At 50.5% G+C, this 24,897-nt stretch overlaps 1 protein-coding gene across 2 annotated transcripts in view; it reads right to left on the minus strand.

Annotated features, from left to right (window-relative positions):
• Positions 1–24,897, minus strand: part of STK10 (serine/threonine kinase 10) — a 152,627-nt gene that overhangs the window by 46,404 nt on the left and 81,326 nt on the right. For both annotated transcript variants that reach the window (XM_032260349.1, XM_032260350.1), the window contains exons 5-9: positions 17,516–17,588; positions 16,326–16,520; positions 15,214–15,295; positions 5,393–5,527; positions 1,570–2,118 (exon numbers count right to left, since the gene is read on the minus strand). In XM_032260349.1, coding sequence (XP_032116240.1) covers positions 1,570–2,118; positions 5,393–5,527; positions 15,214–15,295; positions 16,326–16,520; positions 17,516–17,588 — 1,034 coding nt within the window. The remainder of the gene's footprint in view (positions 1–1,569; positions 2,119–5,392; positions 5,528–15,213; positions 15,296–16,325; positions 16,521–17,515; positions 17,589–24,897) is intronic.

Below are 24,897 nucleotides of genomic sequence, written 5' to 3' on the forward strand. Positions count from 1 at the left end.
TTGGCTGGATTCAAAGGCTCTTTTTGGTGAAGCCCAGTCCTGCCTTCCTAACACCGGGCCTCCCATCCCTGAAAGAGGAGTGAGGAGCCAGCGTGGCAGGTCTCTGAGCCCTTGAAATCTATGCTAAGCTCCACTCCTGCTGAGTTAAGAGGGGCAGATGGTTCTTGCTCCCTGAGGTCTAGGCCCCTGTCTCTTGCCCATGGCATCTCGTCCAAGGGCTCTGGACAGCATCAGCATGGATCTAGTGTGCCCAACTCTCATCTCTAAGCTCACATGCCAGGACCCAGTCAGGATGGGGCAGACCAGCGGTGAGAAGTAGAGGCTGGCAGGAGAGAGAGCGGAGGGGAAGAAAGGACATCCACAGCCACAGCCTTCTGCTGAGAACTGTTCCTGGTCAGGGGCCTCCTAGTCACACCCGTGGGTGCTGGCACAGCAGGGGGGGGCTCTCATCACAACAGCCTGAGGTCCCTGACGCATTGCAGTCAACCGGGAACATTCTCCATAGCCTGGTGAAGAGCTAGGGAACCCTTGCTCTAGGTGGGTCTGTGTTATCAAACAAACACGCCTTTTTTTGTTTGTTTGTTCACTTAGTGTCTTAAGGAAGAGAAGGGGCAGGATGCCTGTCCTAAGGGAGACACTGCTCATAGGTGACAGCTGCTGTCCATGCTTGTCACGGTGACCTGTGGGAGCTGTGCTTCCTTTGCCTGCCTGACGCTGATTGGCCATTGCAGCTCCTGTCAGTTCCTTTTGCTTAACAAATACGTTTGAGTCTCTACTGTGTGCTTTTCACCAAGTAAATTTGGGAAGGAAAAACAAAATCATATAGTATTTCCCCTAAAATCAGCCTTGGGTAGAGAGTCAGGTGACCAGTGGTGAGTTAGGTAACACCCTGGGGTTTATTGGGGAGGCCAGGAAAGGAGTCAGCCCCTTCCCGCTGCCTAAGGAGATGGTGGCCCTGGCTCCCACTGGGAAAGTGCAGAGCTCGGAGCCTGGGGTCTGACCACCTTCCCGCTCCTACCAAGCCCTGGGCTAGCTCCTCACTTCTCTGAGCCTCCATCTGCTGCTCTGTAAAACTGAGAGGACGAAGCCCCTCTGTTCTTTTTTACAGCACTTGTACAGGGTTTGCCTCACGCCCAGGCCTCCGGTGCAGTGGAGGCGTCATTCCCAACACTGCCCAACTCCAGAAAGGCCCCGGAGGCAGGGAAGGCAGCTTTGAGCCCGTTTCCTTTAGCTGGATTTACCAGTTATCAGCTGGGTCTTGTGGCTGACCCCTAGATGAGAAAACTTCATTGGTGGCAAAGGCCTAGAATTCTCTCTCCCAAATTTTACCAGGGTCTTTTTACCAAGTTTGACGTTCCTAAATCCCAAACCAAACCATCTGCTTGATGTTCCTAAATCCCATACTGAACCCAGATATTTTGAAGATTAAACTATAAGTCAAACCAAAAATTCCCCAATGAACCGCTTAAAATGCAAGGAAAACCGCTAAATGCTTTTGAAACCCAAATGGAGCCACAGAACATCCTGTAATGCCCTTGCTGCAAGCCCGTGGTGGGAGAGGCGGCTTACCTTGATGGACAGAGAGCCCGTCTCTTTGTTCACGGACAGGTCGGCGGAGAGATTGGTACTGAAGTCCATGCTCTCAGAGGTGCAGAGGCTGCAGCAGTCTGAGTCTCCCTTGGAAGGGCCTGGAGCTGCCTGGGCAGGGGGCTCCAGGCTGCCATTGGTCAGCTTCTCCCCACCCAAGGTCTCCAGGGCGCTGCTGTTGGGTCGGCTCTGGCTGGCTTTTTGGGATCTGTTGGCTGCTGGGCTGAGGTCCCCACCTGGCTCAGCGACTTGCTTCTCCTGGGCTACCTGAATTCTGGCATCCATTGACATGGGTCGGGACTTCCTCAGGGGTACAGGCACTGCCAGGCCGTTCTCATTTCCAGGGGCCACATCTGGGGGACTGGTGGTTTGGAGGGATCCGTCCCCAGAGGGCTGGCTGCAGGGCCCATTCACACTGTCCTGAGGCTGGCTGGGTGCCAGTGGGGTGGAAGGTGACTCCTTGAGAGGCTTGTCAGTGTTGAGTCTCAGCGGACTCACCTCAGAGGAGTTCTGAGTATGGTTCTCTAGGGTCTAGAAAAAAAAAAGATAGTCAAGGCCATGCTGCTGTATGTTCAAGGGAAGAGTCAGAGATGCAGTGGGGTGAGAAAGTCAGACACCCCCAAGATGAAGTGGGCCAGGGACAAGAGAGGAGAGCACACATCTCCCTAGCCAGTCTTCACCACTCCCTACTGCCTAACCATAATAAAATCACTACTTATTTTGAGGCACAGAAATCTCCTCACTATCTCTAATCTTCGCTGAATTTAACAGCTGTTATTTCTCCTAGGAGGCAGCTGTGGCCAGCTGGCCAGCTCATGGCCCATGGGGAGGGGTCAGTGGCCACTCCATTCTAGCTAATTGCGACAATGTGGGAAAATGGCTCCCCTGTGGCCAGACCTTCTCATATTTAAAGTTTTAATTTGTTATTTTAGTTATTCATTTGAGGCAGGGTCTTGCTCTGTCACCCAGGCTGGAGTATAGTGGCATCATCTTGGATCAATGCAACCTGTTTCCTGGGCTCCCACCTGGGAGTGATCCTCCCACCTCAGCCTCCCAAGTAGTCTCCTGAGTAGCTGGGACTACAGGTGCATGCCACCACACCCAGCTAATTTTTGCATTTTTTAGTAGAGACACAGTTTCAGTATGTCACCCAGGCTGGTCTCAAGCTCCTGGACTCAAGTGATCTGCCCGTCTCGGCCTCCCAAAGTGCTGGGATTATAGGTGTGTGCCGCCTTGCTTGGCCGAACCTTCCAATTTTTTTTTTTTTTTTGGAGACACAGTCTTACTCTGTCACCAGGCGCCAGGCTGGAGTGCAGTGGCACAATCTCGGCTGACTGCAACCTCCACCTCCTGGGTTCAAGCAATTCTCCTGCCTCAGCCTCCCTAGTAGCTGGGACTACAGACACACGCTACCACGCCCAGCTAATTTTTGTATTTTCAGTAGAGATGAGGTTTCACCATGTTGGCCAGGATGGTCTCGATCTCTTGACCTCGTGATCCGCCCACCTCGGCCTCCCAAAGTGCTGGGATTACAGGCGTGAGCCACCACACCTGGCCTGAACCTTCCAATTTTTAAAGACAAATTGGAAATCTAGATTTTTAATGGGCAATCTCTTAATTTTTAGGTGGTAACTAACTCATCTTTTTACAAAATCATATAAGGGTCAAGCCAAGCCTGTCTGGCGGCTGGATTCAGCCCTTATGGCCACTAAGTTTTCAGCTTCATTTTTGTTTTTTAGAGTCTTTGTTGGGTGGAAAGTACTGGAAGTGTTGCTATGCTGTGGTGAAACAGAACACCCTTCCTGTGTATGGGAATAATAAATCTCCACTCTCTGGTCTTTGACGCAGAAGCAAGATGATGAGAGGAATGTCATCGTTTGGAAAGCATTGCAGTGAGACGCACACGTTGTGCCACCACTGTGGCTCTAAGGCCCACCACCTTCAGAAGGTCGACCTGTGGCGAGTGTGGCTACCTCACCAAGCACAAGAGAAAGTGCAACTGGAGTGCCAAGGCTAAAAGACGAAATCCCACCGGGGCTGGTCGAATGAGGCACCTGAAGATTGTACACTGCTGATTCAGGCATGAGTTCCATGAAGGAACAACACCTAAACACAGAGGGCAGTTGTTGCAGCATCCAGTTCATCTGTTTTTTTTTTTTTTTTTTTTGAGATGGGGTTTCACCATGTTGATCAGACTGGTCTCAAACTCCTGACCTCAGGAAATCCACCCACCTCGGCCTCCGAGTGCTGGGATTACAGGCATGAGCCACTGCGCCTGGCCGCATCAAGTTCATCTTAAGAATTTCAATGATTATTCATGCAATAAATGTTCTGCTTTAAAAAAAAATCTCCAATTTGGTGAATAAAGTGAGTATCCAGGTAGCCACTCTGCAGGCCAAGAGGGGATACTGTTGTGCCCCAGAGGCTATCCGCTGCCGCCCTGTCCTTGCCGGTGGCAATCCTCTCCCGCCTCTCGACGGAGTCACTGTCCCATGGTCTCTAAGTGCCACAGGTGAGCTGTGCCTGCTTATAAACTTGCTGTGAATGGATTCACACTAGAAACATTCCTTTGGGTCTTGCCAGCCACTGGTTTTTAACCTCAAATATGGCAGCTGATGGAAGCAACTCTGGTCTACCTTCTATTCGACATCTAGAGTGATGGCTCAAAAGCTCAGGTCTGATTCTGTCACCTCCACACCAATACCCAGTCCCTGCCCGAAACCCTTCAGGGTTCCCAATACCCTCAGGACAAAGATCAGCCTCCTGCCTATAGACCATGAGGCTGGTGTGAGAGCTTTCTGCCTTCTCCTGGAGCCAGGCCCCACCAAGGTTCTCCTACTCCACATCCACAGCTGGCCCTGCCACCTATCCGCCCAGCCAGCCACTTCACCGCATCGACCTCAGTTTTCCTGTCCATAAAACAGAGCTTGGTGACCCTGTGTCAGCCGTAGAGGGCCCAGCAGCCGCCAGGGGCTTCACGCACGGTGGCAGTGGCTATGATGATTCGGCCTGCCCTGCCCCCTTGGGGCTTTCCTTCTTCACCCTGGTGAGGGTCTGCACCAGCCTCAGGCTCCGCCCAGGACTGAATTAAATTTGAGAAAGCCGCAGTGCCAACCACAGCACCAGGATGTAGGCCAGCTCCATCCCCCGATGGGTAAGTCCAGCCCCTGCTTCTCTAGGCACGGGGAACCATCTGAAGAGGCCTCCCCCAGCAGCGAGACCGGGGATTACAGAGCAACAGCTCAGGCCAGACTCCAGCCCACAAACACGTTTTCCTTGGCTCAGAGAGCTTTTACAAATTTAAATGAGCTTAAATTTCAATCTAAATCCAGCAAGCACTGAAGCTGCAAAAGGGTTCCAAATGTGCCCAGACGTGGGTCTCCTTGGCACAGAAGGCAGCTAGAGGGGGTCCATGGTGTTGCCTGTGGCCATATGCAGCCCACATATTTATCCCAAAGTGAGCTAAAAACAGTCTCATTTTGTATGCGAGCCATGGTAGAAACAAAGGCCGGGAAGCCATGAATCAGTTACCAACTTTTAAAAATGGGAGGATTTCATGTGAAAATCTAGACCCCTGGTATCTCCTGAAAACTCACAGGATCCAGATCCGGCCAACACCCGCTGCTGCCTCACCCCGGCCCATGTGCCATCTTACATAACCTGCAGCGTGGGTGTCTGCAACCTTTAAGCTGGGAAGAAATTCCCTGAGTCAGAGCCCGGGCCTCCCCTGCCCCTCCCACACTGGCAGGGCCAGTGAGATCCCACCCTCCCAGCCCCTGCCAAGGCCCACTCTCCCCGGCCTTACAGAGGCGGCCTCCACGGTGTCCTCCTCTTCCCCCTCATCCCGGCCGTCTTCGATCTCCTCCATCACCTCAGCCTTGGCCTCAGCCACCAGCTCCCGCAGAGCCTTGTTACTGGTGACGCTGCTGACGAAGGGGTGCTGAGGGGGCAAGATGCACCTAGATTAGAACCACTTTGGGGTCAAAGGTGGGTGGAAGAGGCTGGGGGAGCTCACCCCCCTGGGCAGAGAAGGCCAGCCTCATTCCTGAGCAAAACGTGCACATGAACTTGGAGACCCAGAGACAACCGAGAAAGTCCCAAGTATGTTGGAAAGAAGGCAGATCCCAGCTCTGTCTCTCACCAGCTGTGTGACCTTGAGCATGTCACTAAACCTCTCTGAGCCACAGGTACCTTATCTCCGAAATGGACACAATAATGATGAACTCACAGGGAGGTCATGTGGATTAAATGAGATCATGTATTTGAAAATGCTTAGCCCAAAGCAGGAGCTCAAGCCGTGTTTGGAAGGGAGGGTGTCTAATTTTCTTTTTAAAAGGTTTTGATATGTAGTTTTATAAAATATGCTACATACATTTTGTTGAGGAGTAACATTCCTAAAGCTCAATGATTTTTTTTTTTCTTGAGACAGAGTTTTGCTCTTGTTGTCCAGGCTGGAGTGCAATGACAAGATCTCGGCTCCCAGGTTCAAGCGATTCTCCTGGAGCCTCAGCTTCCCAAATAGCTGGGGTTACAGGTGTGTGCCACCACACCCCGCTAATTTTTTGTATTTTTAGTAGAGACAGGGTTTCACCATGTTGGCCAGGCTGGTCTCGAACTCCTGACCTTAAGTGATCCACCTGTCTCAGCCTCCCATAGTGCTGAGATTACAGGTGTGAGCCATTGTGCCCAGCCTCAACGACTTTTTACATATATATGCACCCAGTGTAACTGCCACCCAGCTCAAGATACAGAACATTTCCATCACCAGGGAAGGTTCCCATCTCCCTTGGCAGGCAACCCCACTCCCACGCTGCCAGCCTCGGGAGCCTGTTCCTCAGCTTCCTAGAAACAGAGCATCGAGTGTGCAGTCTTTTGCGTTGGCTTCTGTTACTCAGCATCGTGACTGTGAGATTCACCTACATTGTCGCGTATTTCGGTAAACTGTTCCCGTTTTATTTCTGTGCAGGGTCCCACTGTGTGAATATGGCACAGTTTGTTTATTCATCCTGCTGCTGCCGGACATCTGGGCTGTTTCCCATTTTTGGCAACTATGAATAAAGCTGCTAGAGACATCCTCATATATGTCTTTGGGTGGACATATGTGTTTGGTTTTAAGAAAGGAAATACAAGATCTTGAGGCAGAGTGGTATATGTTCTATTCTAGGTTTTTATGGAAATGTCAGAGTCTTTAAAAGTGAATGTTCTTTTGAGGACCTTGCAAAACACCAAAGCAAAAGGTCTTAGTGATATGAAGTCAGTGTGAGGTATCCTGGGTGAAGGCACCCGGGTGTAGCCAGGGATGTGGGATTCCTCAACCCACCATGCTCTCTCAGGGCCACTGGGAAAGGAATGATGGGGTGGGGTGGGGGCATCATGAAGTTAGAATTTGCTCATTTACAATTTACAGGAAAGCTCTGATGAAATTCACTGTTTTGGCTGGGCGAGGTGGCTCACACCTGTAATCCTAGCACTTTGGGAGGCCAAGGTAGGTGGATCACGAGGTCAGAAGTTCGAGACCAGCCTGTCCAATATGGTGAAACCCCATCTCTACCAAAAAATACAAAATTTAGCCGGGCGCGGTGGCTCAAGCCTGTAATCCCAGCACTTTGGGAGGCCGAGGCGGGTGGATCACGAGGTCAAGAGATCGAGACCATCCTGGTCAGCACGGTGAAACCCCGTCTCTACTAAAACTACAAAAAATTAGCTGGGCATGGTGGCGCCTGCCTGTAATCCCAGCTACTCAGGAGGCTGAGGCAGGAGAATTGCCTGAACCCAGGAGGTGGAGGTTGCGGTGAGCCGAGATCGCGCCATTGCACTCCAGCCTGGGTAACAAGAGCGAAACTCCGTCTCAAAAAAATAAATAAAAGAAATTCACTGTTTTTTACTCTTGGGGAGGAAGTATCAATAAGGTTGCCGGGAAAGTATTTAAATGACTAAAAAATAAATTTCTAGCACCTAAAAAACACATTCAGAACGTACATGTTCACCACAAATCATTCTTATCTGTTTGCTCATTTAAAACAGTTAATTTGTGGAAGTCCATCAGGCAACACCCTCTTCAACTCGTTCCTTACTTTGTACAAACTGAAAGCAATAAACTTCACTTCTTTTAGAGAGAGAGCCCTATCATTCCAATGTTCCCAAGCCCATCTGACTTTCTCTAGTTAGTCCAAACTAATGAAGAGTTGAAAAGAACATAATTTTCATTTCTTTCCCACTTCCCCGTTCACCCGCGGATTCATTTCACAGCCCATACTGAGGCCAGCTGTGTGCCGGGTGTGGAAACAGCCGAACAGATCAGGCGAGGTCTCTGCCCTTGGGCCTTCCCGATGAGTGAGAGGGAGCTGATATGCAATCAAACAATAAACAAGATAATTCCAGATCTTGTATAGCTGAGCTTGGCGGAGACTAAAGTCTGTAGGCAGAGGGGCCTCATTCAAGGTCAAATTCAACCTGAGACCCAAGGGATGTGAAGGGGTTCCCCAGGGAAGGATCTGGGCACAGAGAATTCCAGGCAGAGGGAGCAGCTGATACAAAAGCCCCGAGGCTGGAGTGAGCTTGCTGGGTGGTGGGAGCCGCAAGACAGGCTGGATGTTGGGACACACAGGGTGAGAGGAAGCATGGGCTATGTGTGCAGGTGAGCCACTGAGACTGTCCTCACAAGCCACCGACAGGCTGCAGCGCAGCAGTGGTATTCACTACCACCCTGGCTGCTCTGTACTTTTAAGAGGTCTTGAGTGGAGAGCATTAAGGGTTTACTAATCGTGGGAGGCAAAGTAGCATAGGAGTTAAGAGTGCTGGTTACAGACTCTAGAACAAAGGCACCTGGTAAAATCCAGCTTCCACCAAATTGGGCACGTCACTTAACCTCGAGCCTCAGCTTGCTCATCTACATACTAGGAATAGCTGTTATAGGTGTTATGGTTAATGCTCAGATATGGCAGCCATCACCATCATCACCATCACCATCATCACTTTCACCACCATCACAACTATAATAGCACCATCGTTGCCATCACCACCATTACCATAACCATTACCACCATCATCACCATCACCATCATCACCATCACCCCCAACACCCCCATCACCACCTTCACCACCACCACCACCATCATTGCCATCATCATCACTGTGAACTTTACCATCACCACCATCATCATCATCACATCACCCCTATCACTACCTTCACCATCATTACCACATCACCATCGCCCCTTCACCATCACCATCACCACCATCACCATCACCATCATCACCATCACTACCACCATCATCACCATCATCCCCATCACCCCCATCACCACCTTCACCACCACCACCACCATCATTGCCATCATCATCACTGTGACCTTTACCATCACCACCATCATCATCATATCACCCCATCACTACCTTCACCATCATTATCACATCACCATCGCCCCTTCACCATAACCATCATCACCCCATCACTATCACCATCACCACCACCATCATCACCATCACCATCATCACCATCACCATCACCCCAACACCATCATCACCACCACCATCATCACCATCACCATCATCACCATCACTACCACCATCACCCCATCACTATCACCATCACCCCATCACCATCATCACCATCACTATCACCATCACCCCACCACCATCATCACCATCACCATCATCACCATCACCATCATCACCATCACTATCACCATCACCCCACCACCATCATCACCATCATCACCATCACCATCATCACCATCACTACCACCATCATCACCATTACCCCCATCACCACTATTATCACCATGACCATGACCATGACCGTTACCATCACCACCATCACCCCCATCAGTGGCAGGAACAGCAGCACAACCAGAAAAGCCTGTTTTGGCCAAGCGCAGCGACTCACACCTGCAATCCCAGCACTTTGGGAGGCCAAGGCAGGTGGATCACCTGAGGTCAGTTCAAGATCAGCCTGGCCAACATGGTGAAATCCCATCCCTACTAAAAATAACAAATATTAGCCGGGCGTGGTGGTGTGTGCCTGTAATCCCAGCCACTTGAGAGGCTGAGGCAGGAGAATTGCTTGAACCCCGGGGGCAGAGGTTGTAGTGAGCCAAGATCATGCCACTGCAGTCCAGCCTGGGTGACAGAGGGAGATGGTCTCAAAAAAAACAACAACAAAAGAAAAGCCTGTTTTGCACTCCTAGCCACTCCTATTCCCTCTCACATGTCCCCAGAGCACAGCTTTTTGGAACCAAAGGTGAGAACCAAGATCCCAAAGGTTTGTAAGCCCCACATTGCACAATCTAACACAGGTGAACTTGGGGAAATGCCGCAGGTTGCTTCACTGAAGTGGCTGAAGCAGATGTGGCAGAAATAAACGCAGGCGCAAGCTTCTGGAAACACCAGGTTTTCATCGGGACACCCCACGTATTGATCAAATCAGTGGCTTTTCAGCATGGCCAGGAACACTGCTTTCTCAAAGCAGAATCATCTGCTCCACTGCCCCCCCTGACCACCCCAGTGTGCTTAGAAGGAGGAAGGGGGGCCATGGGGAAGAAACCCTGTAATAGGCGGGTGAGCAGGGCAGCTCTGCTGGGTGCTAGAGCAAGCAAGCCTGGCAGACGGGGCCACCAATCTGTAGCTGATTAGACCCAAACATTGTTTTACAGACTTCTCCAGGACACAAAACACAGACCACCTCCGCCACTGCATTAGCTCCTCTGCCTCCAGAGATGTGTATAGAGGCCCATTAGAGAGGCAACAGCCAGGCTATGCTGCAAGGGAGAATGCTAGCCTGCACCAGGTAGACTGGTCTGGACACACATGTCCCCAGTGGAAGGGTAGATCACAGAGGAACGTGACCACCCAGTCCTCCAGTAAGAGGACCAGGCCAAGGTTGGCAAGTGTCATACAGCTTGCCAGCTGGCACTGCCCTCTACCCAGGGCCTCCCCTGCAATCTAAACTGACATCCTTTCCAAGAACTCCAGCCTACTTTTCCTCTATGTGCTTAGAAACCATCAGCCACAGGAGTCCTATACTCCAAGATGGGCTTTAAAGAACATGGGATAGGCCGGGCACGGTGGCTTACACCAGTAATCCCAGCACTTTGGGAGCCCAAGATGGGTGGATCACTTGAGGTCAGGAGTTCGAGACCACCCTAGCCAACATGGCGAAAACCTGTCTCTACTAAAAATACAAAACTTAGCCGGAGGCTGAGGCAGGAGAATCACTTGAACCCGGGGGTGTGGAGGTTGCAGTGAGCCAAGATCGTGCCACTGCACTCCAGCCTGGCAACAGAGCAAGACTCCATCTCCAAAACAAAAAAAAAAAAGTCAATGTATTTACCAAATACTTGCTGAGGGCTGTCTATGAATCGGGCACTGTTCCTGGGACCTATCCATGAACAAAACAAAGGCTGCTGTCCTCATGGAGCTGACATGCTAGGCTTGCAACAAACCTAATAAGCAGACGAGTTCTATCCTGAGAGCCATGTGCCATGGAAGAAGGAAGAAGCAGAGCAGGGAAATGGAAACTGGGAATGTGGGGAGTGTAGTGGGTTTGCAATTTCATGTGGGTGGTTGAGGAGGCCTCACTGCAAGGCTGACATCTGAGTAATGGCTTGAAGAGGGAGAGTCAGTCACAGAGGGATCTGGAGGAAGGGCATTCCTGCCAACGTGGACAGCCAGTGCAAAGGCCCTGAGGCAGGAACAAGCCCGCTGTGTTCGCAGCACAGCAAAGGGGCTGGGCCGGCTGGAGCAGGGTGAGGCTGGAGTGAGGGAGCGAAAGGGGCGAGGGAGTCAGAAGGGCGGGAGGGCGAATCACACAGCACTCTAAGGGGCTCTGAGACTCTGGGTTTTCCCTGGAGTGAAATGGGAGCCACTGGGGAGCTTTGGCAGGCAGGGAGGACATGAGCTGGCTCCTATTGAGAAGGTTTCCTCTGGCTGCTGTGCTCAGCCCAGACCCAGCTGAGAGGACAGAAGACCAGCGAGGAGGCAGCAGCCCGAGTGAGAGGCAGTGGTGGCAATGGAGGGGTGGAAAATGGTCAAAGTCTAGGCATATGCTGAGGGCAGGGACAACGGGATTTCCTGATAGGTGGGCTAGGGAGCGTGGGACAAAGAGGAGCAAGGTGCCTGCATGGTTTGGTGCCTGAGCCACTGGAAGGGTGGAGCTGCCATCGGCTGGATGGGAAAGCCAGCAGTGGAGCATGTCTGCAAAAAGATTCCAGTGCTCCGCGTCCAGTGTGAGATGCCCACTGGACATCCGGGGAGTCAACAGCTGGACGCGGGCCGAGGCATGAGCTAAGAGTGCTGCACGCTGGGTGTGTGCAGATGGAGGGAAGGACCCGTGTACTCTCACACCAATGTGCTGGGGCAAAGGGGGGAGGGCAAAGGCAATGGAGAAGGAGTGGCTGAGACCAAAGTGCGTGGAGGCCTGGCAGTTGAGTGCCCACGGGAGGAGGAGGCGGAGATCGGCTGGGCTGGTGCTGTTGACAGGGCCAGTGAGACAAACACTGAGGCTGATCATGGCACAGAAATCGCAGACGACCTTGATAAGAGCAGCCGTGATACAGTGGATGGGTTTCAGGGCAAATTCAGCCAGTACCTACTCAGCATCGAATATGTGACAGCTGTGGTAAAAATGTTACATACAAAATGGCATTCACTCACACAATTCTGTGCAGCCAGCACTCTCTACATCTTACAGATGAGGAAATTGAGGCACAGAGTGGGAATCATGCAGCTTCCAGGGGTGGGAAGGGGCAGGTGTGAGTTCAGAGGCTGGTTACTCACCACAACTTGGTCCTGGCCCAAAGAATGTCTGCAGGAGTCAATGAATGAATCACAAACCAATGGGGCCATGATTCACTGTGCCTGGGGCAGGACACAGGGAGACAGGAGGGCCAGGCGCTTCTTGGAAGCAGGTAGACACCCTGAAGGCTGACAGCGCTGGAGTGGGGGCTGGGAAGCCAAGATCCGGGCCCACCTCTGCTACTCAAAGCCAAGCGACCTTGGACCAGTCACCTCCCTGCTCTAATCCCGGTATCCTGGCCTGAGGGGTAAACCACGCCCACCCTCTCTCAGACAAGTGGAAAAGGCGCCTGGGCGCAGCCAGCAGCAGCACAGGCGTGAAAGGTGCTTTATTTATCTCCAGAGATCACTCCTCTCTTCCGCAGCCCTTTCTGTTGGACGCTAAGAATCCTCTGGCAGGATCTTTTTTCCAAGTGTGGAACGGAAATTCCTGGCTCAGGCTGCAGCTCCGGAGCTGCCATGTGGGGATGGCGGACAGCTGGTCTCTCCGTGGAATGTCCCGGAGGCCGGATGTATCAGGGCAGGAGGTGCCTCTTACAGGAAACAATTGGCCCCAAGCGGCTTGGACAGCGACAGCAGCCCCACTCCACCCCACCCACTGCAGGGAGCCCAGCCCACTTCCCAGGATACCCAGAAAATGAGGCTTTTGGCCATTTCGGAAATTTGCTTTTGAATACATTATAGAAATGTAAAATGAACGATGGTGACCCCACCCCCACCCCCAGCAGATGACCCCATTTTGCATCCTGGTTCCTTTTATTTATTTATTTATTTTTTATAGAGGCGGGGTTTCACCATGTTGGCCAGGCTGGTCTTGAACTCCTGACCTCAAGCAATCCACCTGCCTCAGCCTCCCAAAGTGCTGGGATTACAGGCGTGAGTCACCGTGCCTGGCGGGTTCCTTTATTTTAAAATAAATAAATAAGTAAATTCTAGGCATCAAGCATTCCTTGAGCACTGTGCTTAAGAATTAAGCTAAGCACTTCCTAGTACCTCTTCACTTAGTCCTCACAACCACCCTGTAAGGGGACTGCTGCTATTCACTCCCATTTCAGAGTGACAAGCAAGTCACAGAGAGGTTAAGCCACTCGCTTAGGGGCTCACAGCCAGTAAGTGGCAGAGCTGGATCTGAACCCTGGACCTTCCCGTCCCAGCTCATACCCATAATCACTAAGCTGCTACCCCAAGGGGACGCACGGTGGCTCAGAATGCTGACCACAGGCCCAGTGCACGGCCCACAGCAGGAAGCTGGGAAAAGCTGGGTGAACATAAAGGCTCACGTGCCTGGTGTGGCGCCTTCCTCCCTTCCTGCCACCGCACCTCTGAGGCTGCCGAGCTGGTGGCAGGACTGGAGCGGATAGGGCAGTGAAAGGGGCAGCCCCGTTGCATCACCCAGGCCTATTCCTCCCTTTTCCATCAGTGGCAGTGAGAGGGGGACAGTGGTCTGCATATTTGTGGATGCTTGGGCAAGTGCTGTCCACAGTCCTCAGAACGCTTCTGTGAACATGCTGACCTCACCCAGCGGCCAGCCATGACGCCCTAGCATGAGGCATGGGCCCAGGCAAAGGATGGCTGACAGCCCCCTCCAATAGCTCAGAAAGCTTCAAGGAAACCTCCATCCACCTCCCCACTCTAAGGCAGTACAGCCAGCTAATGAGACGCTCAGAGTCTCCTGATACCACACACAGCAGCCAGAAGGACCCTTATAAATGGAAGTCAGATGCTGTTTCTCCCCTAAGGCACACATAAAGCCCAAGACCTGGCTCTGGCTTGCAAGGCCCTGCAGGACCCTGTGCAGCCCGGCCCTATATGCAGAAAACAGCACAGCAAGCCTCAGAAAGGGCTGTCACAAGGTCAGATCCTCAGCTGGTCTCTGCAAACTAGGAGGGGGCCCCCATCATTAACTGATGAGAGTGGCTCGCTCTGCTTAAACTATTCTGCAAACGATATGGCTTAGGTTGATTACCTGCTTTCCTTCTGGAGTCTGGAACTTAGGTCTTTGCCAGGGAGGGGATGCCTATGTGACCATTACCCAGTAAAAACCCTAAGGGGCTTCCCTGGTGGACAGCACAGACAATGAGGCATGTCCGGGGAACGATACTGGGAGGGGCCCTGGGAACTTGCGCCTGGCTCCCAAGACCTCTTCCCACGTGCCTCCTCCTCGGGCTGGGTTCCCTCTGTACTTCTGTTGTCGTAAGTCTCCGGGAGAAGATGCTATGCTGAGGCCAGGTGTTCTCCTAGGGAACCATCGAGACTTGGGACGGACACCTCAGTGCCTCTCTGGTCTCATCTTTCCTCCCCTCCACTCCCCTCCCCTCACCCCTGCGCTTCTGCTTCCCCGCCCCCCCACCCCTACCCCCTGGCTCCTCCCAGCATGTGTGGAATTCGCTGCCATCCCAGGCTTTTGTCTCCTCTCTCTCTGGGTCACTGGCTTTGCCCTCTCCCTTCCTGTGGGCATCTGCTCACCTGAAGAGCCCTTCCATATCCTCCCTTACAAACAACAGCTGCTCCCAGGCGTCCCATCCCCGCACCATGGCATCTCCTTCCGGGGCGCTGGCCACCCCTGCCATGTGCACGTACTTGCTTATTTGACACCTGTCTCTCCACTGGAACACATGCTCCATGAGGACAGGGTCTGGGTGGCTTCATACCCCAAGGCACTCCCAACACACGGCTGGCATTCGGGAGGTGCCCGGGGAATACTAGCTGACAGACGAACAGCTGTCCATGCTGTCCCCTGGCCGGGGTGAGAACATGCCCGGCATCCAGGTCACTGGTGAGCTCATTAGACTCTGCCCTTCACAGAGCGGAACGGGAGGGGAATCCACTCACCTCTAGCAGCTGTGCGGCACTCGGCCGGGTTTCTGGGTTCTTATCCAGGGCTATCTTCAGGAAGTCACGGAACTCTACAGACCTGGGAGGACAAGCATCAGAGGTGAGCATGGAGGAGGCAAGAGCAGAGAGAAGTCCCCCATGTCACAGACTCCAATGTCCCAATCACGCCCCTCAAAGGACAGAGGCAACTTTCACAAGCTAAAACAGTGACAGGGCCTACACAACGCCCTTTTCATCATGGACATCACTGTCCAGATGGGGACACAGAAATCAGAGAGGAGCAGGAATTTGCCCAGGCCACACAGTGAGGAGACTTAGCAGTGCCAGTATTTGAACCCAGGCCCCTGATGTCCAGCCCAGGGTTGTACCATATGGCTCTGGGGCTCAGCAGGGGCTCCTGTCCCCCCAGTAGAAGCTGGCTTATTTGGGTGACCTGGTTTGCTGTGAAGATTTCATGTCAAGAGAACAGAGGGGGCGTGATGGCTCACACCTATAATCCCAGCACTTTGGGAGGCCGAAGCAGACGGATCCCTTGAGGCCAGGAGTTCAAGACCAGCCTGGGCAACATAGGAGAGCTCGTCTCTACAAAAAATTAGCCAGGCATGGTGGTGGGTGCCTGTAGTTCCAGCTATAAGGGAGGCTGAGGTGCAAGGATCTCTTGAGCCTAAGAGGTCGAGGTTGCAGTAAGCTCTTAAGCTAAGCACTTCATAGTATCTCTTAATTTAATCCTCACAACCACTCTGCAAGGGGACTGCTACTATTCACTCTCATTTCAGAGTGACAAGCAAGTCACAGAGAGGTTAAGCCACTCTTATTTTGATGACACTGTCTCACTCTGTCGCCCAGGCTGAAGTGCAGTGGTGCAATTCCAGCACTCCAGCTGGGCAAAAGAGTGAGACCCTATCTGAAAAAATAAAAAAAAAAAAAATAATAATAAAGAACACCAAGGGAAAAAAGAGGCACGAAGCTCAGAAAGGCCTGAAGACCCCCAGGCCCCAACCTCTCCTCGGGGCTAGCAGCAGCAGGAGAGCCCTACCACTGCACCTCCCCAGCCCCACCCACCACATATCCCAGCCCTAACCCCAGCGCAAGCACCCCCGGCCCCTCACCACTTAGAGGGCGTGAGCAACGTGGGAGGATCCGATTTGGCTATCTTTAGCAGGACCCGCATGGGGTTGAGCTCGTGGTGTGGCGGCTCGATCTGGGCCATCTCAATCAGCGTGATGCCCAGGGACCAGATGTCGGCTTTGTAGTCGTACGGCGTGTCCTTCATGGTCTCACACATGACCACCTCGGGGGCCATCCTGAACCAACCAAGGGACAACACAGGACTAAGAATCTGGCCTCCATAGGCACTTCTTGGACATTCAGGGTCAAGGGCCATCACGAGCCACTGTCAGGGGTTGGCAGCACTCCCGAATCATGATCTGCGTGACTCTGCATTCCACGTGTCTTCCTTAGGACGCTCTTCCACAGAAAAACGCATCCACGCGGCTCCCCGCCACGTCCTGCTGCAGTTCCGATGCCTACCACGAGATGGCAGCAGCAATCCAGAACACAGAGTCCTGGGGAGGGGGCAGGTGGGGGCGCAGGGGAAGGTGCGGGGCAAAACACCGGGGCGTGGAGGTGGGTGGGCGAGAAGACAACAGCACAGAGAGAAGGAGAAACAGGTATAAAAGGGGAGAGAGAGAAAGCAAGGGTGAGTAACAAGCAAGCAAGAAAGGAGCCCAAACTCCACAATGGCAAGCAATGCACATGAAAAAATTGTGAAAAGGCAAACAGAGAGCAGTCAGGCGTGAAATTCAGTGACAGTGTTTTGTTTTTAAAGTAATAGTTCTGGAAAAGAAAGAAACACGACAGACTAGAGAAGCCTCAGAGAAATCCAGAGCGATTTCACATGAGCGTAGGAACTGCAGTTGTACTGTTCACCTTCACGGCCCCCGTCCCCTGCCCTCAATACATACATGGTGAATAAATCATGAACTGAACCTGTTTTAGGGATTCTGGTTCAGTTATTAATGGAGTGCCTTCTACGTGCGCCATTTCATTTCATCCTCACAGTAGCCTTTTAAATAGGAGCTATAATATCCCTAATTTTGTGGCTGAAGAAACTGAGGCACGGGAAAGCTAGGCAGCTTGTCCAAGGTCACACCGCTAGTAAGCCACGGCGCGGGGCATGCTCCCACAGGCTGACCCAGCCGCCCTTGCCTTCCAGCCCCTCCCGTCTAAGGCACCTGGCGGTCACCCTGGAGAGTTTTAACGTCCAGTCCATTCCATTTCCAGAAGCTACACGACTCACCAGTAAGGCGTGCCTATGAAGGAATCTCGTTTCTGCAGAGTCTTCAGATTCTTGGCAGACACACCAAAGTCAGCTGCAAGACAAAAATTTCAGATAGAGTTTTCCACGGACATTCCTCCACCCACGGCCTTGGGGTAAAAGCCGGGATGTGGACTCAGGAATACACATTCCCAGTCGACTAACAGATGGCCATTTTCTATCTAGCAAATTAGAGAGCATTAAAAATATAAGACTATTTGCTGCTGAGAGGAAGTACGGAGATGAACACTGTCCTCTCTACTGAGAGCCTACACTGGCAAGAGCCTTTAGGAAAGCAATTTGGCAATAAATAGCAAGAACCTTTAAAATATCCATACCCTTTTAATCCAGTCATTCCAAATCTAGGATTCTAACCTTATGAAACAATCTTAAATTCAAAAAACGTATGCATAATGATGTTAACCAAAATGCCATTATAATAACAGTGACAAACTAAAAACAACCATAATTGCTTGGCTATCAGGGAGTGATTTTTAAACTTTTACATTAAGAAAAATGGAGGCCAGGCGCAGTGGCTCATGACTGTAATCCCAGCACTTTGGGAGACGGAAATAAGCAGATCACTTGAGGCCAGGAGTTTGAGATCAGCCTGGCCAACATGGCAAAACCCAGTCTCTGCTAAAAATAAAAAAAATTAGCCAGGGGTGGTGGTGTGTGCCTGTAATCCCAGCTACTTGGGAGGCTGAGGCACAAGAATCACTTGAACCTGGGAGGCACCACTGTGCTCCAGCCCAGGCAACAGAGTAGCTGGAGATTTTCTCAAAAAAAAAAAAAAAAAAAAAAATTTAGCTGGGTGTGGTGGCATGTGCCTGTAGTCCCAATTACTGAGGAGGCTGAGGTGGGAGAATCACTTGAACCCAGGAGGCAGAGGCTGCAGTGAGCCAGGATTGTGCCACTGCACTCCAACCTGGGTGATATTTATTGATTACTATTTATGTATTCATATTATAATTATTATTTTGAGACAGAGTCTTGCTCTGTGACCCAGGCTGGAGCGCAATGGCGCAATCTCGGCTCACTGCAACCTCCACTTCCCAGTTCAAGCGGTTCTCATGTGTCAGCCTCCCGAGTAGCTGGGATTGCAGGACACACCCACCTAGCTAATTTTGTATTTTTAGTAGAGACGGGTGTCACCTGATAGCTGATGGCTGCCTTTGGACAATTCATCCCAAGAACTATGACAACTTCCGGCCACTCCGGGCACCCACCTGTGCCTGGCCTTGAAATGAGCTGTATCCAGGAACTCCCATCAGACTCACAATTTCAAACCAGGAGGCAGCACAATGCCAACAGGCCGGGCCTGAATATGGGAGAACTTGGTTCCAGCCTCTGCTCTTCTGCTTCACTGGTCCATTCACCCATTCACGTGCTCACCAAGCTCCTTCAGGAGCCAGACACTAGCCGGGAGCAGAGAATACAGTGACGACCCTCGGGTAGTCCGCAATGTAGTTGGGGGAGCAGAGAGTGAGCAAATAAACAACATCTACTCCTAACATTGGAAAGCGTTGGGAAGACAGGGGTGTGGGGCCACTCGACAGTGCACAGTAGGGGCACAACCTTGAGGGAACAGTCATGGAGGGAGGGCTGGGGGCCTTGGAGGAAGAACAGTTTTATTCAGCATACACTAACTGCACATCTGTTATGTGCCAGACATTGTTCTAGGCACAGAGATGAAAGTGACCAAGTCCTGCCCCTCATGCACATTTATTCTCGTGGTGGAGACCGGCACTTGGCAGACCCCACAGAATGCCTCGCAGTGAGAAGGCCCCAGGGCTGAGAAGGCAGGGCGAAGGAACGGGTTGGGGTGGGGATGGGGGGCTACTTTAGACACAAACTCAGGATCTGGGGGAAGGTATTTCCAGGCGGAGAAAATTGCAAACAGGCTGGGAGGCAGGAACTAGCAGGCTGGAGGGACCGACAGGGACAGGACACAGCCTGGCCGGAAGGAGGGGCGGGGTTGGCAGCAGATAAGGCAGGAGGCAGGCAGGAGGAAGGGCAGTTACAAAGCCCCTGACCCTCAGTTTCCCCCTCTGTGACACAGGGGTGATACCATAGAACCACTGTGCAGGTTTTCCCAAGGATTAAATGACAAATGCAAAGTACTCTGCTGCAAGGCCCACTCGTGGCAAAAGTGAGAAGATGGTGATTATTTCAGCGGCCCATGAGCCAGTCCAGCCCTTTTCAGGCAGGGGCAAGGCTGATGCTGAACTAAGACCACCCCCACCACCTCATGGGAGTGGTCAGGGAACCTGGCTTCTAAGTCCCGGTTAATGCCAACTGGATAGCAGTTGCTGTATTGGGGAACAGTTTGGCTAGCGAGAGGGGACAGGGGGCCCTTGACCTCCTGAGGTGGGACCAACAGGTGCCGCAGGTGAGGTGGGTACGCAGGAAACCCAGATAGTGTCCGGCTCTGCTGCTGACTCTGGCGGGTGGCTCCCCTGAGCCTCCAGTGTAAGAATGGGAGGCAGGGCCCACCTTCCTGCTGGGTTAGCCGGACACCTTGTGGGCCTTGTCCGCCGCAAACACCACCAAGGGCCGGCACATCATCCCATCTCAGGAAACCTTCTGGGAACAGTGAGTGCCTCTCAGGCTTGGGGTGAGGATCCCTAGAAGCTGGTCATTCCCTCACCATAGGCCCTGCTGATCCCCTCCTAAGAAGAGAGAGGAAAAACAGAAACCACCACAATGACACACTGCCGGTCCCCAGGACCCTCCCTCAGGCACACACCAGCTAGCTCTTTGGGTAGCTGCTACTTCCCCTTCTGCCCCACATGATGGGGCTCAGATGGGGGGGGCAGCCCCACCTTGCAGCCCGGAGAACTGAGCGTGCTTGCTCCCTGCACAGTTTATGAGGGAGTGTCCCTTGCTAGCTGATGGCTGCCCTTGAACAATTCAAAAGGGATTTCCACCACGCAGTCTCCTTTGATGAAAACACTCCCCCTTCTCTTTCCATTTTAAAACGAATTAGAGACAATGGCAGCAGAGATGCGGGGAAATCTCCCTTTCTAGACTATAATTTCCCTAAGGAAAGAGATCATTTCCGCTGTGTCCACAGCTGTATCCCTGGCACAACAGCTAGAGCAGGAAGCACTCCACAGGTTATCCCATGAGCACACTCATGAATGAATAAAGAGACAAAATTTGCTAGAATGCCTTTACTCATATATGTAAAAACTAAAACTGGGTTTTAAAAACTTGTTTGCCAGCAATTCTATCTGCAGAAATCCATCTCCAAAACTAGATCTATAATATATATGGATGCTTATAAAAGCAATAGCCAAAAGAATGAAAAATTGGAAACCATCTAAGTTGTTGCTGGAGCTTCATTGCTGAATGGTTAGATAGATAAATTTTGGTTCACCCCGCTATGAAATAACATGCAGCTCTTAAAAAGAATGAGGCTGTGTTTGTATGTACTAACCTGGAAGTTTATCTCTAATACATGTCCCAAACATGATGCTAATTGACCACTGAGTCTTATAAAATGTGTAGTATGATTCCAGAAATGATCCAAGTAACGATACTTTAGTAGAAGATTATTATTATTATTATTATTTTTTTTTTTTGAGACGGAGTTTCTCTCTTGTTACCCAGGCTGGAGTGCAATGGCTTGATCTCGGCTCACCGCAACCTCCGCCTCCCGGGTTCAGGCAATTCTCCTCCCCCAGTCTCCTGAGTCGCTGGGATTACAGGCACGCGCCACCATGCCCAGCTAATTTTTTTTGTATTTTTGTAGAGACGGGGTTTCACCATGTTGATCAGGATGGTCTCGATCTCTTGACCTCGTGATCCACCCGCCTCGGCCTCCCACAGTGCTGGGATTACAGGCTTGAGCCACCGCGCCCGGCCTGAAGATTATTATTATTATTTTTTTGAGATGGAGTCCCGCTGTGTCGCCCAGGCTAGAGTGGTGCCGTCTCAGCTCACTACAAACCTCTGGCTCCCAGGTTCAAGCAATTCTCCTGCCCCAGCCCCCTGAGTAGCTGTGATTACAGGCGTGGACTACCACACCTGGCTAATTTATATATTTTTAGTAGAGACGGGGTTTCACTGTGTTGGTCAGGCTGGTCTCGAACTCCTGACCTCAGATGACCCTCCCACCTTAGCCTCCCAAAGTGCTGGGATTACAGGCGTGAGCCACCACGCCCAGTCAGATTATCTTTAAAAGAATGATATATGCATATTGTGTGTACATATGTGCACACCTGTGCACACACACACATTCACACCAGTCTGGAAGGTTGCATATCCCACTTCATGTTCACCTCCCTGAAAGTGGGATTTTGGTGGGGGTAGTGCACAGAGGCGACCTCACATTTGTCACTTGACACAGTTTTATTCTTTAAAATGTTTTTTTTTTTTTTTTTTTGAGACGGAGTTTCGCTCTTGTTACCCAGGCTGGAGTGCAATGGCGAGATCTCGGCTCACCGCAACCTCAGCCTCCTGGGTTCAGGCAATTCTCCTGCCTCAGCCTCCTGAGTAGCTGGGATTACAGGCACGTGCCACCATGCCCAGCTAATTTTTTGTAGTTTTAGTAGAGACGGGGTTTCACCATGTTGACCAGGATGGTCTCGATCTCTTGACCTCGTGATCCACCCGCCTCGGCCTCCCAAAGTGCTGGGATTACAGGCTTGAGCCACCGCGCCCGGCCTAAAATGTTTTTAATAGAGTGAATTGTTTCTATGGTTAAGTAAAACTCAACAGGGGCCAGGATGTGGTGAAAAGAGAATTTCACACTCCCCTGGGGGGAGGGTCAACTGGTACAACCAGAACGGGGCACAAGGGCTGCAGATGAACAAAACCCTGACTCACTGCACACACCCAGCACTCTGCTTCGGAGAATTCCGCCTCAAGGTATGTTATAGAAAGAGACTCAAAGATCCATGAACAAGCACAGTCATCACTGCGTGATTTAGTAAAGATGATAAATCTCACGAGAAACCTACGTATCCCATTCAGGGCTTTCCTTAGGGCTTTGAAAGGTAAACTACATTTTCTGCATGTGATGGGATACAAGAAAAACCTGAAAATCATCAAGTTTCTGAGGAATCTTTAAGGATATGGAGGAATAAGCTGACATTCAATGTTAAAAACCAGACTAAGAAACTGTATATATATAATGATCCCAGTTTATCTTATAAAAACTAATATTTACTGAGAACTTACCATGCGCATAGCACTGTGCAAAGAAACGTATGCACATCATCTGCACATCTATGCCTACACACATCATTTATATCTATGACCCTTTAAGGCCTGTAAAATTATGACCCCCATTTTACAGATAAGGAAGCTTCAGTTAAGAGAGCCTGAGTGACGTTCAGGTCACCCAGCTGTGCCCTTTCCCACTATCTGGTCCGACCTTCCTGCAGACAGAAAAAAGACTTGGAGGGAAGCCCACAGGGAGGGGTGATTTATTCTGGTAGGTTTAGGAGAGACTTTAATTCTCCTTTTTGTGGGTCTTATTCCAAATCGTCTACAGGACTCTATGTGTAGCATGTGTGTGTGTGTTTTCTGATTACCAACGTAATGTTGCTTATTAGAAACTCATTATTTTACAGAGAAAAAACTATAATACTGACAGCTAAACATTTAAGGGTTTGCTGTGTATAGCTCCAGATTTATTTATTTATATTAAAATTATATATATTTTTAAATTAAAACAATTTTTTTATAGTGTCGAGGTCTCACTATGTTGCTTAGGCTGGTCTTGAACTCCTGGCTCAAGTGATCCTCTCACCTTGGCCTCCCAAAGTGCTGGGATTACAGGTGTGAGCCACCATGCCCTACCTAAAAATTATATATAAGTAGAAATAGACAAAACTTGTATATACATAATTTTTACGTATTTTCTACTTTCAAAGTTGCTTTTCCCCTTCAAAGTATGTATTATACATTTTTATGTATTTTCTACTTTTAAAGTTGCTTTTCACCTTCAAAGTATGTATTTTACATCTTTATAAGAGATGCAACTTAATTTTTTCTGCAACTTAATTTCAATAGTTGAAAAAGATTCCACTGTTTGATAGCACCAAAAACTTATTTAATCCTCTACTGGAGTATGTGCACTTGGATCATTTCTGATTTCTTGCTCTTACAAATATTGTTGCAATGTCTGTCTTTGTATTATCTTTCTGTATAGGCATCAATATCATAATTACCTTTATAATGAAAAAAATGACATAAATGTGTAAAATGCATTATAACATGCACAAAAACAGTTAACTTAGAATATATGCACATTTATAAGGGAGTCTCTCATCTGTCCCCTTGATCTGTCACCTTGGCGAAGGTGACCAAAAGAATCCAAGGTAGGGCCAGGCGCAGTGTCTCATGCCTGTAATCCTAGCACTTTGGGAGGCCAAGGCAGGTGGATCATGAAGTCAGGAAATTAAGACCATCCTGGCTAACATGATGAAACTCCATCTCTACTAAAAATACAAAAATTAGCTGGGTGTGGTGGTGCATGCTTGTAGTCCCAGCTACTTAGGAGGTTGAAATAGGAGAATTGCTTGAACCCAGGAGGCGGAGGTTGCAGTGAGCAGAGATCACACCACTGTACTCCAGCCTGGGTGACAGATGAGACTCTATCTCAAAAAAAAAAAAAAAAAAAAATCCAAGGTAGGAGAAACCTTGTCATTCAGAAAACAGTGAAAACCGTCCAGTCCAAAATGCCAACAGTGCTCCTGTGGACAAATGCTAGCCAGGTCCCCCACGGTACAAGCAGGAAAGCAAAGGACAGAGAGGTGCTGGGACTTGCTGAAACTGAGGTGGGGACAGAAGAAAGCAAATGCTCCTATCCTCAGCCCTGGGATCTGCCGCTCGCACCAGCCAGTGCGCACCTGAGCTCATTAAGAAAGCGGCTTCTTCTTATGAGAGGGATGACCTGCCCTCTCAGAAGTGTCAGGCAAGCACTGCGGGCAGGGAAGTGAGAAGATTCTAGCTTGATTATAGACAAATTGCTAAATGCCTCTGAGCATTAGTTTCCTTATCTATTAAATAGGGATCATATTATTTAGCCAACTGTGAGCCGGGAAGAACTGCTCTACCGTGGTAATAAAACAGTCTTTGAAAAATTACAGCTGAGGAAATGATAACAGTGAAAGAAATCAGACCTAACCAGCTCCATCTTGCTTCTAACCTTGAAGCTGTGCTTGTTCATTCCTGGGCATAGGCCGAACTAACTTTGAGAAATAATTCAGTTCATGGTTTGACTCTGAAACAAAATTGGTAACAGCCCCTTCCTAAAAAGACCCCCTTCTTGCCTGAGGACCGGTTTGCCTTTGCCTGACTAGCAAATTCGCTATGAGATTAGAAATTACAGTTTAGACTCATGCAGCTTC

This window comes from Sapajus apella, unplaced genomic scaffold (genome assembly GCF_009761245.1).
Source record: "Sapajus apella isolate SASKATOON/1434 unplaced genomic scaffold, GSC_monkey_1.0 scaffold117, whole genome shotgun sequence".
Lineage (NCBI taxonomy): Eukaryota > Metazoa > Chordata > Mammalia > Primates > Cebidae > Sapajus > Sapajus apella.